At 39.1% G+C, this 27,371-nt stretch overlaps 1 protein-coding gene across 5 annotated transcripts in view; it reads right to left on the bottom strand.

Moving 5' to 3' along the window:
* disp1 (dispatched homolog 1 (Drosophila)) overlaps window positions 1–27,371 on the bottom strand; it is a 68,117-nt gene that overhangs the window by 10,610 nt on the left and 30,136 nt on the right. For 2 of the 5 annotated variants that reach the window (XM_067481668.1, XM_067481670.1), the window contains one exon: window positions 10,864–11,578. In XM_067481668.1, the coding sequence (XP_067337769.1) occupies window positions 10,864–11,537 (674 nt within the window). In that variant the 5' untranslated portion in view covers window positions 11,538–11,578. Of the gene's footprint in view, window positions 1–10,863; window positions 11,579–16,345; window positions 16,638–27,371 lie in introns of those variants that run through there. The other 3 variants (XM_067481669.1, XM_067481672.1, XM_067481671.1) reach the window with 3 other exon arrangements.

Genomic DNA, 27,371 nt, shown 5'->3' with positions numbered 1-27,371 from the left:
ACTTTCAGGTGATGAATTTCAGATATGTCCAGCTGAGATCAATCTCCGTTCCTGCAACTATAAAAAGTGAGAAAGCAACGATACTACACGTTATGCACATTGTAAAAACATATAAGGAGAACAAAGACAAGTTCAGGTGGTGGTGTGGTTGCTGGTAAGTAAAAAGCAGAGGTAGTGTTGACGGACGATCACAGAGGCTCTAAATTTTGCAGGACGACGACCCACTGAGCTAGATTTCCTTCCTGACTCTCTGATCACTTCTACTCATGGCGGCTTCGAAAACAAACTTAAAAGTACTTCATGAATGCCAACAATTATCAAGGCTGCTTCCATCTTCCCACTCTTATCTCTTCCCTTCCTTAGCTTCTGCACACTGGTATTTTTCTTCCTCTGGCCCTAGGTAACCTCTCAGTGTTATTCTATTTACCAGAAGGAGAGTGTTTCTGGATCACTGGGCTAATTAATAAGGTAAACACAGGCCGCCAGCCACTCACTCAGCACTATGCTGACAGAGGAAAAAAAGCAAGAAGGAGTTGGGGATCTGAGTGAGTGGGGGGGGAGGCCATATGTATGCGTGTGTCGGCTGAGCGGTCCTACAAACCAACTTCTGGGCTGCTCCGATCTACTGCCACAGATCCAAAACGGTGGCCCTACAACAGACTGTGAGTGACGTATGAATGATTTAGAGATCTGAAGCCAAAAGGGTTTTTTAATTAGCCAGTGTGTAGACAAGGTAACATCCTGTGACTAAAGGCTTTGTAGGTCCTCTGAATGGCCAGAGAATGAGGCACAAAGCTTCCCCACAGTGAAAAGAAGACATAATGAATTGGGTCTTTGACAGGGGAGCAATTGTTTTTACACACATCAAGGGCTGTAGTTAGCGAACGTAAAATAAAAAAAAATTAATTCAAAACAACTGCCTAAAAAAAAAAAGACACTTGATGCGAATTTCAAAAAATTTAGCTAATAATATAAGATATTTTTAAATGAATATGTTTAGAGATAAAAATAAATGTGCCCATACATGCCCCTGAATGTACTTGGGTATCAGTTCGTATGTGTGTTATTGCATTAGTGTGTACAGTACGCTGTAGGGTTGAAGGCTGTAAGGCAAGGTGGAGCTAACTGTCAGACGGGTGGATAAATATTTCATGAATAAGACCTTCAAGTTAGAGCAAGAGCAATTGGTGTCAACCATTAGGCTGCTGGCTTCACCTCACCCTGATTAGTGCCTCGCTGGAACGCTGCAAACAATTACAGACTCGACCTAGCTTTGAAAAAGGCTCAGGGGGCAAATGCTCCAGGCCAAGTGGCATCAAGAAACTAGACCGGCTGAAAAACCTTGCAGTATGTCTGACAGTATTGTACAACTGTATATGTATATTTATACAAAAGATGGACATTCTCCCGAAATTGTCTGTATGGTAGGATGAGACATTAATAAGCCAGCAAATATTAGGTTAGAGGATAAAGCTACGTCTGAGTTAATGGTTTGTGAAATAGATCATTAAATCAATAAATACATGTTCTAGCAAATACATTACGGTTTACTGTATATTTGGATAAATTTATAAGAAGACAATATTCATGTAAATAGTCAATTAGAAATCCATCAGCCTTTAAAAGTAGAATAGGAAAAGCAAATTGTGTCTAATGAAAATCCCTGTAAATGAATCAGAGTGAAAGGGTGTTTAGCAGAGAAATAAACAGGTAATAAAATCCAAAAGTGTAAACACTTATACAGCAATAACTCAGTACATGAGAGAATTCGCCGCAAGTGAACACTTTCTTTACCTTAATGTTTAATATTTTCCTCTTACTATACTTGATATCTTAAAACCATTTTACTCTGGATCTAATGTAAAGGCTGCTGTTGCATATAACGCAGTGGTCAGCGTTGACTTTAATAATGACTTAAATTGGACCTGTTCAGTGTTTATTGGAGGCCATCATGGTCTCCAATAAACACTGAACACACCTGTACTATTTAAACTCCATTTTTCCAATGGAGGTCACCTGGGGACACCCAGGAAAATGTACAAAAAAACTTCAAATGATCAAGTAGTTTACATTTTGAATTTAGGAATTTCATTACTGCAGTTTTCCATTTAAACTGCTTGTAATAAAATATAAGATTCATATAAATGCTCTATAGAAAATGTATTAAATCTTATACAATTGTAATAATCTCATACTAGGAACATATTTGGGATGATAAGAAGCAGCTGTAACTACAGAAAGTTAGGCTTTTCTTTAGTTAACAAACAAAGAATTGCTAATCTAAAATATCATCTATATTCTGCAGGAGTGAAACAGTTGTCAGCAAGTGTCTACGCGTGTTTATGGGATGCTTTTGGAATGACTGCGTCAGTCCTCGTGGCCTTTTCTGGCTGCACCTGCCATTCCCCTGAATTCTTGGAGGTGAAATATGGGCGCAAACAAATTCCAGACATACAGGCGGGAAATGAGCACTGTAGCCAATATTTACAAGCTGTCAGTTAGTGCGACGTCTTTATCGGGGCTCTTCCACTCCCCGTCCTTTTGTCTTTAAGCTCACAAACCCGGGGCTGTTATCAGCAAAGGTGATCACAAAACTATTTTGAGTAGTAGGATCCAACAGTGAGAACAAAGTCACTCAGAATCCCATCCCAGTAAAATCAGGAGAGATGGCCAAAGTATGTAATTAGTACAAACATTCCACTAAAAAGCAAAACTAAGAACACAAATCTCTGCTCCGAATCCAGAAAATCCTTTACCTGCATGGTGGGTTACTGCATGGATGTGTGTAGCAGTAAGAAAAGCAAATTTGTGGCTACAGCGTATGGTCAGTGAGAGCAGCAGGTCATCTTAGAAGAGGTGGAACCTGCTGCGGTTTTCTTTTAGACCGCGAATTCCCCTCTTTCAGGTGAGGCACTTTATTCAAGCAAGATAAGCCAATCAACTTCCATTTAACAACCAGGAAAATATGCATGTCTAGGCAAGGACCAAAATTCCTCTCTGATCATTTTAGATGCAGATTTCTATTTCTTATGAATCTTACCGAAACAATAACATACATTTTTAATAACAGGTCATTAATAAAAGCACCACACTGAGGTGAAATCTGTAGAAACTTTAGACAATACAATGTCCAAGAGGCTACGATTCACACACTGTACAAATAATATAAACAACCTCAAAGCTAAAAATCATCACTGTCACAGTTGTTTAATTTCAGATACAATGCAACACACCCACAGTAATAATACTCATGGGTCAAAATCCCATGAATTCCCTTACATTGCTAATTCTTCTGTTCTCTGCTGACTTATAACTAGAGTTTACTTCACTTCACTTTGCTCCTTTGATTTTATTCATTATGAGAAAAGGTAGAAAAAGAAAGAAAAGTGCAATGTCAAGACTTTTTGATTAAGGGTCATTTTTCCCTCTGCACTACTTTCCTAGCTCTTTTATTACCACACTATCAATCCATTTGCCTCTCTGCTTTTGGTCTGACATATGGGCTGCGAGGGTCCTCATTTATGCCTTGTGTGCGTGCACGTGTTTTAGTAAAATAACGGAAATACACTGTGCAAAGGTTTGTGTGAAGATGAAGTAACATTCTTGTTTCAGTCTTTTTGTCATGCAAACTTTTGCACCCAACTGTATACTGATATACAAGACAATCATTTTAAGAATGCTGGTCCCAGCTGAGACCCCGAGGTCAGCAGCATTAATGATAAAAGCTAAGTCAAATCCTATCTGCCTCAGAAAGCAGTGTATGTGTGTCAGAAAGGGAGAGTGCTGGGGGTGGAGATCTCTGGAAAATTCCAAGTTAAAGTTGACAAAATGCAGGAAAGGCAGCGGAAGCACAGAAAATGGGGTGGTTCATGAGAGACCTACATCGACACTGACTCTTAGGCAAAACACCAAAATGTTGTGTCATAACAAATATTAGTCTGTTGCATATACTTGTTACATTCTTAAGGCAGAGCTGAAAACCTTAACTGACCTAAATGCTCCTTTAACTTTCATTTAAAGAAACAACTCTGGTACTCTGTTTCCTTCCAACCAGTGTCTTGGAGCTTCCCACTAAATAGGTTATACTTTACATTTTGACACAGTATTTGCTGTTCATACAATTAGATGATGTACTGACTTGAACAAAGGCAAAAAAAGATATTTGAAAAACAAAGCAGGAGCACACTGACAGCTCTGCAGCACAGATTTGATTGTAAAAACGGTCGTTTTCCTATCAACCTGTTCAAGTTTGTAAAGTGCCTGAAGTTTGACTGTGGTGACTACAGCCTACAAAACAGAAACAGTTATGTCCAGTAATTAAAATTCTTTACAACCACACACATAAAACATGTTCAATAACAGGTCAATGAGTCAGCAGTATCAAACCATCTTTGTTCATTTGAAGCATGGCTAGCAGTTCATGCCAGCCTAATACAAGTTATGACAATGAGGGCACATTCTTTGATCTGGCTTTATGAGAAAGCATGTGTCTTTAATCCGGTGTGACTATCATTATAGGCTTTGCGTCATACTCAGGAACTATACCATGAGACTGAAGGGCGCACAAGAGAGGCGAAGAGAGAGATGAAAATAGAAGAGGTGAACATTTAGTAAAGAGCAATTACAAATTTTCTATATCACAACCATGAGTTTTCTCTACTTTCTATTAAACCATCAACGTCATCCATGAATTTTAGAAAACACATGCCTGTGTGTCATTTCTATCGATGCTCAGCTATAGTACAAAGGAGATTAGACAAGCAGGATGTCAGTAAACCTCCTCCATCCATCACAGGTCAAAAAGTCCCAGAAAGCACAAAATATACATATAGACACACTCTTGCAACATTTAATAGAAATAAATTAAGAGTGCATCCTTTAATAACCCAGACTGCTAGTTTCTCTTGCAAATTAATAGTGAATGTAAAGTGGCTCTTGGGGTCATGTATTAACAATGTTTAGAGAACCAGCAGAGGTACGTAGAGTTAAACACGTCACCTCCTGCTCCCAAAAACAGCTTTCCTTAACTTCTGTGTGAACGTATCCTTATGAACGCAAAGTAACCCCCCCACCCCTTTTTAAACACTTAACCATGTTCTTATGTTTTTGATTTTTATTTTTTTTTTCCCGACTGCAAACTTATTCAACTTGTAATTTGCTGTCAGGGAACAACTAGGCTAAATACCTGAAATATTAGTGTAAGTATTTTGAAATGTCAGAGAAGATTATGAACAGTTCCCAGAGGGAAGAGATTCTCATTCCTATCTGCTTCTGTTGGGCCTGTGTAGAGTTACGCATGATTTGAAAACAAGGCAAACTCTCAGTACCTAAGGGCTTTCAAAATAGACATGAAGGTGTGAGTGTGTGTGTGTGTGTGTGAGATAAGGTCATTTAATCTTATATTTAAAATTATATCCCACCCCCTTTCAAAAAAGGCCTTGAAAACAGTTGTTTTCACTAAAACACAAAGAACACACATCACTTTTGAGACAAACCCAAGCTTGCACCACAGCTCACAGATCAGAGTAAGAGATAAAGGTGAACAAACACAGGATGAAATAAAATGTTACACTACAAATCTGAAGATTGATATTTTGGTAAAAAAGCAAAGGCTGTGCAGTGTGTGAAGCTTACAAAAGTCATGGCAGTGCAGACATATTTGGTCTAACAAAAATGTTCACCCCCATCCAACTGATAAAAACCGTTGCTAAATTCCACATGATGAACTGCTTGGCGCTTTGGAATAGTCATGTTTTCATCTGGTTTCTTGGATGAGTTGTAGCAACCAATCTACCTGCTGCCTCTAAATACTTACAGAACTACCTTCCTCAAGATAATAAAATCTGACCTTTCCTAAGTTGGAGGGAGTGAGACAAAGGAATTCTTGCTATCTCAAGAGGCATGAATCCTAACCAAACTTGTGGTTGCCATAAACAGCAATAGCTGTTGCGAGAAGCATCAGGGAAGAGGGCAGAAACATTCAGATACAGGAGAGCGAGGTTTCATTCTCGATGTGTCCTTCAGATAGTTGAGTTGCATTGAGCTGTTTGGTGGCTTCTGCAGGGCCAATAGTGCAGGTAGAAGGAGGTTTAGCTGAACCTCAGGAGCCTTAAAGTTAACATAACCTGTGTCGGGCTTATGATTTCCACAGTTCCCTTATGAACAACGATTGTACGTGTGCACTCCAAGTATAGCCATGTAACTGTAGCTCTGGTCTGAGTGTGTATACTATCTGGATAAAAAATGATCGATTGCGTGGATGAAGCTGTTCTCAGCAAGACTTTAAAAAGATGAATTACACAAATTATTCATTTGCTAGTAATCAGGGCAAAATAATAATAATAACAATAAAATTCTAACACATGCTCACTGGTTCAAAAAAAACAAACAACAAAAAAAACAGCTACAGCAGAGTTGAAATGGGCTCCAACCATAATTACATTGCTGTACCTTAAAAGTGCTTCTGGGACACACTGAAGTGACCGAGGCCAAACAGCTGACATTCCAAGGGCACCATCATCCATCCAATCTTAAATAATACACATACAAATGGCTGGGAAAGGTAATTTTACAGTGGTGACACAGACGTGTTTCTAATGCTTTCTACAGACCCAGAGAAGGGGGGAAAAAAAAGATGTATGATAGATGGCATAATCTTTTTTCAAGGAGTTGTGCCTTGGTATTTCCAAAGATTTGGTTGATTTCATACAACCAATTACAAAAAAAGTTGTAAAATGTAAATAAAATCCGAAAGCAATGATTTGCAAATCTCATCAACCCATATATTATTCACATAAACAGAACATAAACAACATAGACACTGAAACAGACATTTTACCATTTCATGAAAAATACTAGCTCATTTTGAATTTGACAGCTGAAACAGATCTCAAAAAAGTTGGAAGAGGGTGATGTTTACTATTGTGTAGCATCCCCTCTTCTTTTAACAACTGTAATTGTCTGGCAAGTGATGGAGTTTAGAAGATGAATGTCTCATTCTTGTTTGATAGAGGATTCTACTTGCTCAACAGTCCTGAGTTTTGGTGCTGGATTCTTTTTTTTGTTGTTGTTGTTGTTTTTTTAAATTATGCACCAAATATTTTCTATGAGTCAAAGGTCGGGACTGCAGGCAGGCCAACTTTTCCAGCCTTTTATTGGGCCAGCTTTATTATGATGTTTTGCTGCTATCAAATTCAAAATGAGCTAATATTTTCCATGAAATTATAAAACGATCAGTTTCAACATCTGATATGCTGTTTATGTTCAATTGAATACAATGTATTCATGGGATTTGCAAAACATTGTATTTTGTTTGGATTTATGTTTTGCATCTTCCCAATGTTTTTGGAATTGAGGTTGTACATGGATTATTATTCTTTCCAAAATAGAAACATTAGGAAGCAAAGTATGAGCTAATCTTTGTAAATGGATTCATGTTTTATGAAGCTGAGCAGAGGGGAATAAAAATCCCTGTTGTGAAGCTGACAAAAAAGTTCTTGCTGAACAGCTAATGTTAAAACGTATCTGTATGTGCGAGAGAGAGACAGAGAGAGAGAGAGAGAGAGAGAGAGAGAGAGAGACAGAGACAGAAAGAGAGAGAGACACCGACAGAGACAGAGAAAGAGAGAGAGACAGAGAGAGACAGAGACAGAGAGAGACAGAGACAGAAAGAGAGAGACAGACAGAGACAGAGAGAGAGAGAGAGAGAGACAGAGAGAGACAGAGAGATAAGGGAAGAGTATAAGGGTATATGTTCTCACTGTGATCACAGAAATAATCCCCAGGCTAATCTGGCAGATCACAGCACGGAGGCAGATCAATCTGATACCTGACACCATCTGGTCTGAATCCATTCCCTCAAATTATTAAGGGTATTAGAAATACTGCATATAGCATCTTGGTGTGTGCTTGTGTGTGAGGAAGTTATACAGTATTTAAACCACCACCAAAACTCCAGTGAGCCTCAAAACAGGGGAGGGAGGAGGTCTGAAGGTTTCAGATAACGTCTGGGTTCAAGGAAAAACTATACAATTGAGACAGGTATAACGTTTCCTTCACCTAATCTCCCCATCTGACATTCACACACACACACACACACACACACTATACAGGAAACAGGGGAGTTGGGGATGCATTCTTGGAGGAAACTCAGGCCCAGTAATTTAAACCTGTCATCACTGAACAAGAGGGACCTGTTTGGTAAATAACGAGAGTGGTTTAACATTAGAGATACATACATCCTAAGCCACATCTGCTCTCCATTCTCAAGGCCCGAGCAATAGATAAAGGGAAGGAACAGACAGAGAGGGGGGGGGAATAAAGAAAGTATAAGAGTGTTAATGTAGTGAGAGAAAAACTGTGATGAAACTATTGGAGAGAGAGAGAGAGAAGAAAAAAAAAAAAGCTGGATACATGTAAATGCCTGCAACAAACGAAATCCTGTTTGCCCCACTCTGCCCACCCAGGGTTTAACGTGCTCGCACCGCGTTTGGTGTACGTACTCGCTGTGGCTACACAAACCTCGTTTAACAGCGCCACCAACAATGTCTCTCTACCTAATGAAAGTTTGCAAGGATGATCCACCTTAATTTCAGTAAGACAAATTCCAAGTTGAGAAAGAAAAAAAACTAAAAAACAAACTAAGGTATTTCAGTATGAGATGTTACCATAAAAAGCAACTGACATAACTTAACTGACACGAGTAAATAATTACTCCCGCAAAGTTTTCACCTTTCACGTCCCCTCTCTGTGGTGATGGCAGATATAGACTTATGTAAATGATTATGCAAGGCTATTAAACGCTTTTAGTTTCAAATGTGACGAAAGGTCTGTGGTTTTGGAGTAAAATGGAAAGAACCGACTCACTAAATATGAATAACTTGAGGAAAGAAAGAGGAGTTTGCCAACAAATCAATGCTAACATTCTGTTGCAATTGGCGAAGGCATGGTCACCATATGTGTATGTACTTTATACATGTGTGTTTGTGCTTGAATTCAGGTTTCATTTCATTTTTAAAAGAAATACTTGTAAAAAAATCATTTCTCATCTTGTGAATAATTATTTTTGGCTGTTTGTATTCAAGGAGTATGAAGACTCCAAAAAACACAATCCATGAAAAACTGTATAAAATATTACAAAGAGGCAGAACATAAATAAGCAACTTTTAAACATCCAACTATGGGTCAGGACCTGATCTACTGCTCAATATGAGGGATTAGGAGCAACATCTCCATATCTCTTGCAGTATATCAAATTAACAAAACCTTTTCTCTGAAAGAGACTCAGTGGCTCATTGTGGCATCTATCTCCCAAATACTAACTTAAGGTCTATGCTTTTGATTTTAGAAACATCTGTGGTGATAATCAGTTCCTCATGTGCTACCAGAGATTCACAGTCAAATGCTATGAGTGAGGACCGAGTATCTAAACTCCACTCTTTGAATACGGACTAAAATGTGTACATATAAAAAGTGACACCATCGTTCTACGCCCTTATGGGGAGTATTTTATGAAAGTCCACAAACTATCACGGTAGAAGCTGCAGTACTGAATTTCAGACTGGTCAAATACTGTATAACATTTTACACAACCCTCTGCACATTTAAAAAAAAAAAAAAAAAAAAAGACCAACTACTGCACTTTTGATTCATTAACTGCCTAATTTGCCTCATCTTCCTGGGGCATTACGCAAATCACTAGTCCCCTATGGACATTTGACCTAAAAGATTTATTGGAGTTAAGTGAGCAAGAAATGTATAAGGAACTAGTGATGTTCAATACCAATTATTTTCTTTCTGATTTAATGCCAAGTAAAACCCAGAAAAATAAATAACCACAATGACAAAGAAACAAACAAAAGAAAAAAAAAAGTTTATAAAAGGGAAAAGAGATAAGTCAGTGGTAAACTTCTTCATAGCCACACACTCTCTGCACATGAATAATGCTGCAACTGCCTGACTCATTGATGGAAGTCTGTCTCACTGGAGCAACAGCTTTATCTCCTCTTCCTCTGAAATCTACCGCTTCATAACATTATTACACTTTTGTTGTCACGTGTTTAAAAAGAATGTCGACACTGTTCTTAGTGGGCTCATGCGGAGTGGATTTACCAAGGCCTGCTCGCTTTTTGACCGCTTGAGTTAAGTTTTATCACTTATTTCTGTAGCCAAAAACCACAGAACGTGTCTCAGAGGCCAATGGATTCATTATCATTCATTCAAAGTTGCAAATTCCATTTAATGTTTTTGGTGGTGACAGTGTGGGTCAGGTTTCCATTTTTGTAAAAGAACTCCCCTGACCTGCTCTAAAATATTGGTCTCTAAAAGCTGTAACCACCTCCTACTGAATTCCAGGTCCAAAATGATCCCTGAACATTAGATGTGACATGTAATTAAGCGATGGGGCTGTAGGGGCCTAGGGGACTGTGAAAGACCCTCTGTTGTCAGAACTCTGGATATGTTTGGGGCCAGTAAACATACAATCATACACACAAGGAGTCAAGCAACTGATCTGTACATGGGGTACAAGTAAATACTGTATGTAATAAATTAAATGCTTACAGATAAAAACATACTCATGGTCCAACAGCAGAGATAATATTGTCCTAAAGGATTCAACTGATCATTATACAGGAGCAGGTGAGATCTGCAAATTGTCAGAAAGTTCTTAGAAGAAACAAAGATTCTCTTCAAAATATGATTGATCAAACTACTAATAATTACTCAGGTAAACTCAGGGACATTGGGGAAATTGAGGGAATTGCCATGATCAGAGGGCAAAAACACAATAACTAATACAGTTTCATAAATTGTGAGGTAATCTAATCTAAAAATATTCAAAATAATAGTTCAAAATCCCCATACCTGATTCCAGGTGCATGCGTGTGGTTCTGGAGTTGCTCTTGCCAGCGCTGGTGGTGGTTATGATGGAGACAAAGAGGGGAGGATGGGTGAGGAGGATGGGGGTGAGTGTATGTGCAGGCAGAAACGCAGCACGGGCAGGATGAAGTGTTCCCAGGGTAGGGAACCGAGCCAGGACCTGGCCCTGTGCTTGGATTCTGAAAGAGGGGGCACTCCTGCTGTCCACAAGGGCAGCACAGGGTGGAGTGGAAATGACAGTACTGGCAGCAGAGCGCTGGGGGTTGTAGAGCAGGAGAGGATGATGATGGGGCGAGAGTGAATGGAAGGTGGCCTTTGGCCAGCCTCTGGGAATCTGTGGCGGTGGGGGATTGAGAAGCACTCTGGGATGGTGGATAGTTCCTCAGGGAGCCGTTCTTTTTGACCACGGTGCCATTTTGATTTGTTCTGTTTGTTCTCTGGACAACATGTGGTCTCTGCTGCACTTTAGAGGCTTCGTCTTTGAGTGCAACATCTTCGCCTCCGTCTGCTGCGGGGCAGTCACTACTGGAGGCAGCTGGAAGGGGGTCCTGGCTGTTGCCAAATGCTGTACTAACTGGGGCATTTCTGTTTGCACTGAGACGATGGTGCTCTCCATAGCTTAGGTCTAAAGGGTCTCCACTTGCATCACACAAGGCCATGGTCCTCTCCCAGTGGGCCTGGCAGGGTCACAGTCACTGCTCTGGGAGAAGAGGAAACAGGAGCAAAGAGAAACAAGGTCAGGCTGTCTGACATATAGTAACACAACTGATCCAGAAAGGTTGCCAGGAACGGTGAGAGCTGTGAACCAGTCAATAAAACCTCAAAACAGAGTCTGTCTGTCAATTAAATCTGAAGGCAGAGGAGCAGAGTGAGACCATTAGTCTTGCTCTGCCTAAAGGTGAAGGGATCCTTCTTTTTGTTTGATTAATCTGTACAAGTTAAGGTGTAAACCCGACAAGTTGCGGTTTATATGTTGAGTTATGAGTTGGATTATGTCTTGGCCAAGAGCAGTGACTTTCTGGAGTCTCGTGGTCACTAAGAGGTTAGCAGGAAACAAAACAAGACTGCAGAAAATCATTACTGATGGCTAAAAAATAAATCTTAAAATAAAAAGAACAAACACTTTTTCTACATTTTTTTTACTCTTTATGTTTACTAAGTCTGTACATTAACAATGAACAGGTACAGCGTGTAAAGTAATTCGCTTCAGTGATGCTTGACAAAGCCAGGCTAGGTGTTTCCCCCTGCTTCCAGTCTTTATAACAAGCCACGTTATCCATTTTTGTAACATATAATCTTTGCCCCATCATTTGCCAATTGACAGTATTCATCTTTATACATCTTTAACACGTCTTTGCAGTTGTGATCATATTTGATCTCTCTATCCAGCACTGTATTTGTTAGCTTTAAGGAGCTGAACACCTGACTTAAGAATCCATTAAGAATGGACACATTGAAAACTGAAAAATAAATTGAAGAAAGAGCAGCCTACTTAAGAAAAAAAATATTTTCCAGAAAAATGAATTAGAAAGTGACAATGATTTGTAACCAAATCCTGATTTACTGGATTTTTTTTTTATAAAAAAAAAATCTTAAAGCTAAAAGCTGATACAGCAAGGAGCAGAAATGATAAGGTTAATGTCTGACATTAGACAGGGAGGAGTTGTCTGATGATTAACTGAATTAATACTAAGACATTTGGCAAACCGAACTCATTTTGTTTTCTCACTGGAGACACAACAGTCAACCAGTTGTTGAATCAAATAGGGGCCATTTGAGATCAATATGATTTACGGAGTATGAATACGACCCTGCATGAACTGGCAGTGTTTATATAGATTACAAAGCATGAGATTCTCCTGCATTACAAGGTTAAAAAATACTGTTCCATCAGACTGAGAAAAAACAGAAGGCTCACATTATGCTACAGTTTCAGCCCCTATGCTTAGGCTTCAATTACTAAATACTCAGCAAAGGCTGTAATGTGAAAAGGAGATTCCCTTGGTTAACTTTGCAAAGCAAGGGGGTGTCTGCGGCCTTGTGTCATGATATCCTTGATACTGAAAAGCATCTGAGCCGTGTTTCACAGGTAACGAAGGGTCAGGGTGGGCTGTGTAGTTGGAACAGAGCCTGAAGTACAGCCGCAGGGTTGAGAGACACCCGATATAGGATGAAATAAGTCTTACAAGGCCTAAGTAAATGTGTCTTGGTGTGTAGGTGTATGAGAGAGGATCTTTACTGCATACTGTTACCGGACATAAAAGATTATAAGTGAGGTGACTTCGATTAAATTTATATTCAGCATGAACAATTTTGTGAAAGCAAAGTAAGCAAAAACATGTTAAACATTACTGGTACTTCAGTTAAACAAAAATTAGATAATTAGTAAGTCACTAATGAAACTGCCGAAAGTGTACGTTCAAGAGGAATAGAATAAACTTTGTGGTGCTTTTTTTTGGACAAAAAAAAAAAGAACAAATGGTTGTCTAATAATTGACGTTAAGAACATTAATATTCTTACAGTAACAAAGATGAGAGCAAATAATACAATACTGAAATTAATTTACATTTTTATTATCAATCCGTCTTTCAAGCTTTAATTGATCAATTTATTCATATGGTCTTATACTCTGAATTATGCACTGCGCAAGTCTGAATGGGTGAGGTGATACCTTTAAATGCCTTGTTCTGTCAAAGCCCAAACATTTTTAATAGTATTACACAAGATGCTGGATCAAAAGGGATATTTGTCATTTTTGTTGAATCAACCACAAAAAACTCTTAATTGGCTTAAAAGAACTCATAATTAACAACTTTTCAGCTCTAATATAGCATTTAACTTTAAAAAGGGACAAACGTTGGTAAATGGAGGATCACAGCTGTGTCTGACATATTAAATATGTAAAAAATATTAGCGTATTTCTACTTATGCAGTGCAGAACTCAAATATTTAAGTTTGGCTCAGGGTATGTTGTGAATAACTCCTTTTCGATGCATGAAGGCAAAGCCAAGACTCTACTATCTGCGATGCCATCTGAGATGGATGCCTGCACTGGAGGCTGATGACGTGGGGAAGGTTTCAGAATCTGCAGACCCAAACCAATTGCTGTAGTGCTTAAAAATGCACCCAGATCTCATCACATTTGAGTCTTACAGTGACACTTTAAGTTACTGTTCTTTAGCCACATAAAATTTAAATATATGTTTCACTGAAAAAAATATAAAAATATAAAATACATGTGCATGCATTTGAAGGCCAGGCCATTATATTAGCTTTTTTTTTTTTCTTTTTTTCCCTGAGAGCAAATGAAATGCAGCGTATGTGAGCAATGTGGTCTGTGACACCTTAACGCTAGTGAGCGGTGAAACATGAGTGTGACAGGTCAGGGGTGGCTGGAAGGACGGGGTTGAGTAAAGCAGTTAAGAGGAAGAATAACTGCAGAGCCTAGAGACCTCAGAAGAGCGTGTGCTGAGGGAAACCCAGATGAAGTCATTAGTCTGGCTCCCACAGCTGTCAAGAGCCTATAATGACTTAAAAAGGCTTCATGGAATTATAACAGTTTAGATTTGAGACTAGGTGTGAAAAAAAAAAGTTTATAGGGAAAAAGATTTGGTGCCACAGTGTATAATATGCAAGTTCTTTTGGGCTAAAAGAAATTAGCTTCTGCTGTGTGAGACAGCACCAATTCCAAATCTTGACAGGCAGGTGAGACATCATAAGGCAGTCTGTGTGGACACAATCAAGATCCCTGGTCTCTCATCAAAATAAAAGCTGACAACTGGGCCAAGCTGCACATTGTACAACTGTTACCAAGGCTCAAAATCATTACGCCATTGATTCTGTTTAGAAAGGAATTTAAAGTCAATTTAAAAACCATATCGTAATCAGTACATTGGGATTGTAGCCATAAATAGCTGTAACAGAATCGTAGAAAGGTAACTCTAGCAACCAACTGAGTGATTTAGTGGCAGTATTTGGCTTATTTAATGTCCTAAATATATTCAGGCAATGATAAATATTTATGTAATTATGGAAAAAAATAAAACAGGTCAAACTCTGTCTACACCTCAAGAGCAATTGCCTTTTCTATTTTCCCAACCAAACCCTGCAGCTTTAGGGTGTTTACTTGCGGCAGTAGGGGTGAGTCTACAGTAAATCCCTCTCAAAACGCCAACCTTGTCCTTGGTCAGAAGTATTATTGAGTTAATTTAACCTTCAAATAACTGAGAAACCAAAGACCCACATGATTCCATGGCAAGCATTTTGAAATAATGCAGGTGATGACGAAGAGCTGCCTCTGCCGTCTTTCATGTGAGGTTTATGATTATGGGGTTTTGAGAGTTGGAGAGACCTTGGGCGACAGGCGGCTACACAACACAAAGCAGGCGTCCCGATCCCTTTAATTAAAGCTAATAGCCGGTAATTACCAGGAATCAGTCAACAGACGATTAATAACCCACATTACCTCTTATGGTAATGACATCAACAAAGACGGACAGACAGTCACCCCTGCTAGGTACAAACATGCTTGACATGGTTTTAGAACACACGCTTTTTAACATGTTTCTGGTTGTCAGGGGAGATTTTGGACATTTTGACCTCCTCGGGGCACCTTTTTTTCCTCCTGCAGCTGGGCTGTTAAACATACCAGTGTGATGCTATTGGCTCCAGGCCACATTGCTGAGGCTCTTGGTAAATTAGATAAACACAGTGAGTCAACCATTTTTTTTTTTTTTTAAATTATTATATGATTGCACATGTCCAAAACAAAGTTAACTTTGTCATCCTGAGCAAAATTAATATTCGGGACATTGATTTCTTCTTTTTGTTAATCTTTCATGTGTGCTATAAATTCACCAAAAAAATCCTTTGCGTTGATGCTTAAATTCTCCCCTCAAAGATGCTCAGCTATTAGGCTTCATCACTGTCAGTCGCGTTGTAGGCAAAACGATGAAAACAATGATATAAATTAAAGTAACCTTGACACGGAGGATGGTAAAACTTTAGCCTGACATACATTGTGTGCAATGACACATGGCAACTTTTGGACCGGTTATTTCCATAGGATAAGTACGACAAAGAACATTTTTTTTAAATTAGTATTTTTCTGACAGCTCGTGTCTTACAGTCAAGTACTGGTTACATTGAGACGATACACTTAAAACTAAATCCATCTACTGACGGCGAAAACAAAGTTGGGCTTATTTGAAGTACAGAAAAACGAGCTCTATGGAGGAAAATGCCGCGGGCAGCGAGAGATGAAGACAGTTTGACATCCGACTATTCTGTTCCCAGCCTCTTGGACAGACACGCTGGAGACGCATGGACCCAAAAAGCGAAGAGTCCTGAACCGAGATTTACACATTACTTCTCAACACATTAACACACACTCTCCGATTTTGTCTAAAGAAAAAAAAAAAAAGGTTGAAGGGACAAACAGAGTAAGCAGTGGTGATAGTATCCTACCCTGTGTTGCGTCTCCCGGTGCTTTGCGCTTGTTATCGCCAGTGGGATCTAATTTTACAGCACGCGGCGCTCCTGACCACAAAGACCCAGCCAACAAGGGAAAAAAAAGGAAACACTCCTCCGGATCTGGTGGAAATATCCGCAAGGCGGTAACATCAAGACACTCCGAAAACGCAGCAACAAGTCCGGGGGAAAAACGGGCTGTTTATCCTGGGAGTGCGTCCTACCAGAATGACAAACAGCCGGACGCACGCGCACCGCGCGCACACAAACACACACACACACACACCCCGGCTCTGTGCTCCAGTCTCCGGAGGGACGCAGGCAGGCAGGAGGCGGTGGGCTGGGACTGCACCGGGGAGCACTGATAGGACGGTCACACCGTCCGCTTTAACCCGCTCGATCCCAAACCGGTGGCACGCGCCGACACACTACTCCCGCACGTTATCACGGGATTTGACAAAATTGAATGACACACACACACACACACACACACACACACAGGGGCAACATTACAGATATGCTAGCATAAGGCAACGGAAGCAAACTGGCTCACATTAACAGCAAACTAATTATTGCACTTTAAAGATATTTTAATAAAAGCTCTCTTGGTAGAATATACTTTGGAAAAAGAAGCCATTTCGTGGATGAAGCAACATTTCCTTGCCCAGTCCCAACATGGTGGCACTTTACATCATTTTATTAGCTATTAAAAACAGATAAAGTAAGATGGGTTGGTAAGATTTACCAACCGTTAATAAAGTCAAGTTACAACTGGAATTATTAATGTTTAATTTTATAAATTAAATTACAGTGGGCTTTAAGCATGCCTGCTTACAGTAAACAGCCTTTAATTATGTGAAATTCGACCGCATAATTCTTTAATAGGGGGCCGCACCCGCTTTTTACACATCAGTTTACTTAAATTATAGATCACCGTTTAGATGTGTTGGCTGCTCTTCTGGGTTTAGTTTAACAGCTACTTTAATGTGCTGTCTTCCCCATTTCCATCACTACCCACGGCAACACATTCTCTGGGTAACTGTGGTTTCAATTCAAACCTCAGACAGAGGGGAACTGTCCAAGTCAATACATCCTCAACTAAATGATTTCATTTAGAATATACAGCTATCCAGGTTCGGGATGTGGCTCATTCACAACGTTTAAAAATTTCCTAATTATTCAAATGAATTTTAGAACATTAGCCTGCTGTCATGAACATGAGTCACACTACATCTTTAAAAAGCCACCAGTTACTGTATTTTCTTGTTAGGTGTCAAGTTGACTCCACACATGATGTGATGCATTGTTATTGCTTCACTGTGTATTATTTCATAAGCTTAGTTTAAAGCTAAAATGACTCTTGCCATGATTTTGGTTAAAGGATTATAAGAACACAGGGCTCATATTGTATAATGTGTGCAAAGCCAGGAAATATGCTGATACAATGCATGATTGTATTTAAGAATAAGTGTATAATACAAGCATTGTTAGTTCAGGCTGGACACAATGCAGAAATCAAATGAAAATAAATCAGTGTGTCACTTTAATCTCTCAGTTTTTGTTATGGCTTTTATCAGTAGTCTTTAATTTTTTTTAAGAGAAATTGCAGCTTTACAGATGGAAGACCCTCTAGAAATATACAGTATTTTGCTCACAACATGCAATTCTTCTCAGCGGGGGAGGAAGTTTATCACTGTGAATGCTGGGAAGGCAAAGATCTGGACCTGGCTTTAATTTCAGCTGTCCACCAGGATTAGGACACACTTCACATAGCAGGCTGTAATCATCAGTGCTCATTTACAGCTGGCCCTGAGGCCGGTCATAACCAAGCCATTTTGTGCTTTGTAGTCGTCTCTAATAATAATAATAATAATAATAATAATAGCCTGGCAATAAGTTGCATAGTGTTCTTTGTATCGTGTTATGCTTTTCTTTGGACAAATTCTGTTTACTTCTCATTTTGCCTGTTAAAATAGAACAAAAAAAAAAAAGAATCTGTGCCATTATATTCAGGACCCAAACCTACTTCTTAACATGCTGCTGAGGATCAGAGTCATATCCTGTGGGTGCAGCAGTGAAGAGTCCGAATTATCAACAGCCCGGTCAGGTCAACTCAGGACAGTGATGCTTTCCATTTAAATAACAAAAAGGCTTTTCAGCCCGAACACCACTGTCCAGCTTCTTATCTACACCCTGATCATCATCAATAGCATTAGAGTACCTGGCTATGGGTTTAGCCACCCAGGGATAATGTCTGGCCAGACAGAGCAAAGGATGGATCCACATCAGACAAAAAAGAAAAATCAGGAGGAGAGGGAGAAAACGACAACGTCTTTCTGAACCACTGAAAACGTTGGCATGGGATGTCAAAAATAATGTTTGATGCCTCTTCAAACTTGCTTTTAAATCTTACATTTTCCAAGGCTAATTCCAAATCTTGGGGTTAGAATAATTAATTCCCTTTCATTCTAGATTTATTAAAGTGACGCAAACATGCAACAGAAATGCAACCCGAGCAGCAAATTGCTGTTTTCTTTCTGAGAGAAAGGAATAAAACCTTAAACAGCGGCAGAGGAAAAGTAAAAAGAAAAGGAGAAAAAAAAAAAAAAGTCTCTACAAAAGACTTCATCCTATAAAATTAAACATGATTCAACTTGCGTGATTCAAAAGAACATTAACAGTGAACTCATAGTGGAGTCCTCATATGCTGCATTGTAATGTGCTTCGACATATATGCAGGAAGGCAGCCGGTAATCCGAGAAGCCCTCTGAGCATTACAGCTACCCCTGCTAGTGAGCAAGAGAAGGAGGGATGGAGACAGAAGAAGAAAAATTCTAATGTGAAAGTGTGCACAAAAAAAAAAAGTGTATCTGTCTAATTAAATGAACAAAGAGGGGAACAAAAATATGACACTGACTAGATATAAAACAGATTGAGAAAAAAAAAAAGTAAAAACATACAGCTGCTCCATGCTAGTATTGTTCACATTACTCCCTGGCTTCTGTAGGTCACATATTTGGAAACCAGGGAAACCCTATCCCTTTTTGACACCTTGGCAGTGAAGACGGAAACCTCCCACCTGATTAGCGCTGAGCCCCCTTGATGTCTGCCCCAAAGAGGGACCCAAGCCCCCATATACATCTATATATAATTTAGAAAAATGTTCTCAGTGCTTATCTGTTTTCATATTTTGTTATGTTACAGCCTTATTCCAAAACGGATCGCTTGGATCATTATGATCTATTATAAATGGATAATTATATTCCTCATAATTCTACAGACAATAAACCATAATGAATTGAAATCTAGTTGAAGTAATTGAATGTAGTGGAAGGTTTTGCACATTTATTGAAAATAAAGTTCACATGAACTGTGCTGAAGTTACTGAGAGGTTTCTTAAGTAAGCCAATTTCTCAAGAGGAAAGCTGGTTTCTGTAATCAGGGGTTAGAGAAATCTGATTTTCTCAGGTACATTTCTCCGGGAATAATGCAGATTTTTTATTCCATGTATACAAATAATGGGATTTCAGCTTTACACAAAAGCGCATGTGCATACAAAAGGCTGCAGATACTGAAAGGAGTTGAGTGGCTGGATAAAAGAGGAACATATTACATAGAGCAATGCCTCCTTAATTTAAAAGTGCCAATTTATCTTAACGGCTGTTTATGTCGTATGTCATACCGCTGGGCACGTAGAAAAAAAACTGATCACACACACAAGCCAACAGGGCAATGTGTGTAAAATTTACACATATTTACACAAAATAACTAGCGCTAACATGAAACTCCGAATAATGCTTTTATATTCTGATAAAGCGTTACTTTACTCCTTAATGTCCGTCACACCCTGACAGCTTTTCAGGTAGTCTTAGTCATTAAATACATGTAAAGATATGCTGCTCAATGAAAATGTGTCATGGGAGGCTTTGACTGAATCTCTCTACGATAAGACAATTGTTAAGTGTATTTAAACAGTTAATGTCAGCAAGACCTGTGGATGATTTGCTAATAGGCTTGTTGTCACAACATGTAGAGTTTGGGCAAATTTTAAAATGAACGTTGAAAAAAAAAAAATATAAAAAATCTGTCATATCAGTCAATCAAGTCAGTTGAAAATGATATTTGGATTCGTAACTTACTTTTACAAATGCTGGTTTAAGTAGCAGTTGTTTTTCTGATCAGGTTTACTGTGTAAGCTGCGAGTGAAATAAAGGATTGTGTCTCAATGTAATGTAGTCTGTGGGTTAATACGCGACATGTAAAGGAATATGTACTGAATTGTGCCTTACATGTCCCCCCTCTCACATTTGGCAAGACAGGGGCAGAACAAGAGAGTGGAGCTGCCATGTTTTTGTGGTTGCACAGACATGCTGTATACAGATGACCCATCAGTCTGTTTATCGTTTGCTTTCGAGGACAACAGAAAGATAAAAGAAAATGACAGATGCAAGAGTGAGGGAAAAAAAAAAAAAAGCAAAAGCAGTTGGCTCAAATTCTAACAGACTGGCCGAGAAGCTGAGCTCGTCATCGTTTTCCTGGGGTGTTGACTGGCATGTCCGAGATGTGAATGACATTGGCTGCACATGTTATACTCACATTGGTTGGCGGAGGAAAAGGCGAGAAAACTTGTTGATTTGTAGATGAGAAAATGATTTCAACGAGCCACAATTTAAAAAATAAGAAAATCTAAGCCAAAATTCTGTCCTTTACAACACTCTGTATACAGTATTAAGACAGCTCAGAACTAATAATTGCTTTGCTGTTCAGCATAAATAATTTGAATGTGGTGTAGCACAAAAGTGAAGAATCATCTGCATAAAAACAAATTAAGACACTAAATGTATAATACTTTCAATGTGTTACCTCAGCAGATTCACAAAATTACCACTGCAATCACATTAGACCCAAAGTAAAAATTGTTGTAAATGTGACCGTTTAACCAAATTTCAAGAACACCGAGAAATGCATCATCAGGAATGACAAAGGACTGTGTGTGTAATTTAAAGCATTCAAACACATTTCACGTTTCCACCCAGGCCATAATTGTGTAACTTGGTACCTAAAGGTTATTATTGTTAATTGACCTAGTGAGGAAGGCTTCAACACTGGGGTCACAAGATACATCAAGAGAATATTGAAAACAAATAGATATTAGAGACATTACATTTTTATGCAAATATTGGAGTAGTAGTCACATAACCACATTTGGTGGGATGGTCTTAGCAATGTGAATTCAAACCTGGGCATTCAATGATTTATAGCTGCATTTTAATATAGTGCCACAAAGCTTAACATCTACATAGGAACCATTAGGGTTCCATTGTTTAGCTGCTGCATGATTAATGCAAATTTCGTGAGGCAGATGAAACTGTGACAGCCTAATTCAGGCACTGCTAAAAAAGTAATCAATGATCAAAGCCCATTCTTGGCATTTTGTCACTAGTAAAGTGGACTTCTTTGATTCCCCAAACCTAAACAGTACCAACAGGTTTTCCAATCGCATGCAGAATCAATAATGGCCAGCTGCTGTTATCTGGCAGGAGAACAAGCAAATGTTTAGAAATTAAAAACAGGGGTCTGTTGTTGCTCTGCTGATAGTTAAACCCATGAAAATATTTGCGAAGTCTTGGAATTTTATAATATGAAAACAGTTGTCATTACCTTTGGACGTCTTGAAAATCGGTGTTTTTTTGTTTAACTTAAACACAGATCACTTCTGTCTTTCTCCCCCTCCCTCTCATTTGCCCTTTTTTCCCCCAAGTTCCTCTGCAAATTCTTAGTCTGGGAAAAAGGCACAGATCAATCAAAATTCCTCTTTTTGTTGTCTTTCAGAAGTGGAGGAGAGGGAAGGGGAGGAATGAACCAAGAGAGGAGAAAGTAAAGAAGAGAGTGGTGGTATGCAAGCGCACAGTCCTCATCGAGTTGAAGAGGCAGCAGAGGAAGAAGAGTCCAGCAAATGTGAAGTGTCTGCAAACTACAGGGCAGAGACGAAGAGATCTTAATTTGTTTGAACAGGGCCCTGGTTTGATCTCAGACACAAACAAGGCAACAGGGAAGTTATGCAGAGCAGAAAAGGGGAAAGTCGAAAGGAGAAAAGAATAAGAGGCTTATTGACAAAAAACGGTGAGAAGCGAGAAACGGACAATCACACAAAGCAAACAAGCTGTTTAGGATGAATTTGGTAGACAGATGTTTGTATATGTGAATGAATAGAGGAGAGTTCCTCTCTTTAGCAGGAGAAAGCCCTTTGAGGAAGTGGCCAAACACATACACACAGCCAGCAGCCTCTTTACACTTCAACATCCCCAGTCTGTACTCAACACACCTGTGTGTGTTACCCACCATTTGAGGGAAGAAGCACAATTGTGTCCATGTGTTTGACAGCATTTGTTAAAGAGTTTCTTTTAGAGAATATGTAAAGATTTTTTCTTTTACTTGGGTTTTCCCTTCCAGAAAATGCTCAGATAATGTGCAGCCTGTATGACAACAGACGAAAGGAAATAATTGCATAATAATGGTTATAGTCCTAACTATTGTCAAACAAGCAGGGCTTGACATTAACACCCACCAACCTGCCAAACGTGGGTGGATTTCAGCAGTCTTGTGTGACACACTCGCGTTTGCTAGCCACTTTGGCTTGTACATTTACAATATATTAATTTCCCTTTAACATCAAAAATGTACACATTTTGTGTATTCTTGATGTGGGCCATTACGATAGTCATTCACCTACCTACCTATCCACACACACAGTTATATTTAGTCAAATCAAGTCATTCCTAGCACGCCATGGTCAATCAAATCATAAAATGTAATTATGTACTACAAAACCATTGTGGCCAGTGAAAATGCTCAGTGGCTATAACTTTGGAAAACCACTAGACACACTGGCTGGTGAGGAAAACATTTTAAAGTCAAACCTTGGTTAAAAAAGTTAGTTATAGCTATATTTAACTATACTGAACATTTTACTGAATAATATCCCATCTCACACAGACATATACCCCAAAGTGATGCCTTTAAATTGCCTGTTTTTTTAGACAAATGAACTGCAACCCAAAAACATTTCATTTACATTTGAGGAGCTGGAATATAAACCTAAATGATGATTTGATTACACATTGGTTTAATGCTATACCTTCCCTCAATGATCCAATCATTCACGAACTGTGTTATATACTTTGCTTGCTTGAAAGTATGTTTTATCAACACAATTTGGACCAAAGAAACACATTCAACTCCCTTTAAGGGAGCAGATACAGAACTAAAATACTGGAGAAAAAAATGCCTGACGCCAAGTAGCTGAAGCAGGAATGGCTCTGGAGAAAAACTGATAAAACTTGAAACATTGCATCCTGGTGTTACATTTTTTTCTAGGGGGCCTCTGGGTTGGGGGACTATATGAAACAGGAAAAAAGATTCTGACTTTTTTTTTTTTTTTTTATGTGGTTGAAATGTTGGAGGAGGTGTGAGATCACATCCTGCTGTCGTAAACCTAAGGAACAGTGAGATACAAAAGGAGATGAGAATAAGAGGGAGTGGGAGATGAAATGAAGGAGAGTTCAAGAAGACAAGCTGTGTGAAAGAAAGACTGAAAGAGCTGAAAGAGGAAGGGAGGGGGGGCAAAGGAAGATGGAGGAATAGAGGGCTTCCTTTTTGCATCTCACCCTAAGGAATAAAGAATAAAACAAACATTCTCCTATTAATTCTACAAACTCCAGACATACTTGAAATAGTGAAGCCAAAGTGTTGCTGAAGTGTCAGAGTCAGCAGCTGGGCTGCAGACAAGGCCACTCTAGAAAATTTCTCCTTGACATCTAGACCATTTCAAAGCACGATCTTTGTATCAGTCGTCATCTACTCTCAGAGGATCACTACATCAAGAACCTTGTTGTAGACAGATGTGCTTAATGTGCAACTATAGGCCACAACATTAATACAACCAGGTGGTTTTAATGTTATGGGGGACAGGGATGGATAGCTTAACCTTTACTTCACCAGACATTCATCACAAGCTCATTTTGTGTAGGACTGGTTTACATCAAGTGTTCAGATCTTATCCGCGGCAGCGTTATTTGTGTCTGACCGTAAAAATATCACAGAGGGTCTCCACAAAACACATTCTAATACAGACCGTCTCCATCCTATTCAGCCCAGATGCAACCATTACAAATGACTAGAAGACCATAGGCAATTTAGAGGGGGTTCCTTGGCTGGGTCTCAGGGTCTCACTCCATTCAGACCCTTCGTCTTCAAGGTGTACAGGTAAAACAAAGAAAGATGGATGCCTCGCTTCACATTTACCAGCATTTTATCGTATCTGAATGCAGCAATAAATTTGCTTAGGCAAATTTGAATTGGGTATGGGGGATAATAGACCTAAAATTTCCAGAAATGTTGTAAAAAGGAGAGTGACGTGAAAGTTGTTGATGATTTGCTAATTTTGAATAATACAAACAAAGAAATTTCCCTTTAGGTTTTTTTTCTAAATGTATGCACTTTTTCAATGTGATGCCAGCAACGGGTCTCAAAACGTTAGGAGAGAAGCAGGTTTGCCATTGTGTTAAACTACCTCTTCTGTTAAACAATACTGTGAGTGTTTAAGAGACACGGAGGCCAATTGCTTTGATTTGAAAGGAAACATTTTCTCATTTTTATCCAAATACTAAAGGAATGTTTTCTAATAAAAACATTTTTCACATTTTTTTTTTTTAAAAACATTTTTCTGTTTGCTAATAAAAAATGTAAAAAAGATAAAAAAGATTATTTAACAGGGAATTTGTTAGACTTGCAGTAAATTTACTGTAGACTACAGACGCCAACCATACTCTTTTTTTTTCCAAATTTAGTTGGCAGGTAAAATAGCAATATTGTGCAATGCCTCTGTGGACAACAGACAAAAAAAGATTCCTGCTTTAAGGTTTTGAGTTTGGCACGGTCTGTCCTACACTATAATTTGGTGTACTACACAAGAGGACACTTTGGTTTTCAGGGCCTTGTCCCTCTCACAGAGGACTGGGCAGAACGCTCTGCTGTGAGAACATAGCCCCTTGGCACATGACCACAGTCCCTGATACAAAGATGCTGGTGCCAAGGCAAATGGAGTGACTTCATTCTGTGTCATCTCACTGAAGGACAAGTCGGCTCTTGGAGGGCCCTCTGAGGGTTGACTGGGTACAGAGCAAGGGAGGAGTAAGCTGAATTGAATTCACTAAAAGTGCTTTCTGGCTCAGGACGCTGGTCTGTGTGCACACAAGATAAAACACACACACACACAGCATATAGTTTATTCTTTCTGGATGCTGTTGTAATAGTGTTCATGCCAATAAAACTACTTTACTGAAATGATACAGGGCACATGAGTGTATTAGACATGTAATGTGGCCTATACGTGAGTATGTGCACAGGTGTGTGAGGTTGGGGGTTGTCTCTGGATTTGGGGCCAGTTTAAGCCAGGCTCAGGGCACTTGGATTTCGTCCTGCTCCCTGTGGAGAGGTGTGTGCCAATGAACTAGGGAACCAGGGCCTCTGCAGCTGCTCCCCTCTAGAAGCACACACGTACGCTAACATAAATGTTCAATTCACGTCTGTCATTGCCTAATCACATGTTCTGCTCCAAGTTCTCTTTTCATTTTCACAGTTTGAGATAACAACATTGATAACATGATTAAATTATTTCATCTTATTCATAAGGGTGGAGAAACAATTTGGGGAAAACAAATCAACCAACAAGAAACAAAGCTGGAAAAATCAAGTTGTTTTTTCCCCCCCCTACCACCTAAGGGACACTTGTTTCTTACCCACACAATTATTTCAAAGTAGAGATGTCCCAAGCTCGTCCAAACTTTATAAAAGAACTGGTATCAGCTAGAACAAAGTTGATTCAAATTCAAGCCTCTCTTTACAAAACTCTTATATACGTTTTCCAACCGCGCTTGCTAGTATGATAGTGTGCTCTGTTTCAAGTGCCATTGTCTACATGTAACCAGATACTGTTTGGGGAAAAAGTTCACTATAACGCTGCAGTACAGCCACAAGTGAACTGACTGTTTGCTAACTAACCTCATGCTAACACACTTCAACACAGCACCAGAAAATCCAATGGAGTGATACGTCTTTGCAATACTGGATCTCATTCATATACTGTATGCAAAAATAAATAAATGCAAACAATTTTTTTATATGGGTGGTTGACTTATGTTAAGACAACTTTGTTTTTCCTTTTACTCTTTTTAAATGAAATTTGTTTTCGAACGAACAAACTATGATGTTGTATCAAGTTTTAATGAAACATAGTTGAAGCCCTTGTCTAATTCTTTTAGAACTACTCAAAGGCAACTTTCAGCCATTTTATAATTATTGGTTATCAACAAACGTCTGTTTTCTTTCGTGTTGTTTGACAAAGTATCAATGAAAGTAAAGGTATAGCTGGGTAAGTGGCATATAAAGGTCCTGACAATAAAAACAATAAGACAAGAAATATTTAGACCCATCTGCAGGGGCAACAAGTTGGTCAAGGACATTTCAGCAAATCGGATGCAGGCAGGTCAGCTTGAATCCAGCCTTTCTAGTTAGGAAAGCAGCTGCAATATGCTGTCTGAGCTTATGGTTCCAGGTGATATGTGAATGGAAAGCAGGGTAGTATCCAGTCTTTATGAAATACACTGTAGCGGCTGACTACAAACAATCCTGTGAAGCCTGAATTCAAATGAAAGTCAATATATCGACCCAAAAGGACAGGAAAGTTAAAAAATGACTTATAACTTCCAAATAACTTGGACAATGACAATGCTGTGAATTCTTCTTCACTTCATTTCTCAGCTGGCTTTCACTTGGGGTTATTCACCCAAATTCATATGGTTTACATATAGTAAAAAGTTAGTTCTTATTAAGTGGTATATGCATTGGCATACACTTATCTTTAAGTGTGTGAGTGTGTGTCAGATCAGGTGTCAGGGTTCCAGTGGAGCGTACTAGAGATGCAGTGGGAAAGCAGCAGGTCTGACACTAGTGGGCTCCATGA

The sequence above is a fragment of the Channa argus genome, chromosome 17 (assembly GCF_033026475.1).
Source record: "Channa argus isolate prfri chromosome 17, Channa argus male v1.0, whole genome shotgun sequence".
NCBI lineage: Eukaryota > Metazoa > Chordata > Actinopteri > Anabantiformes > Channidae > Channa > Channa argus.
The sequence above is the reverse complement of the archived record's forward strand: the minus strand, read 5'-3'. Positions and strand labels throughout refer to the sequence as shown.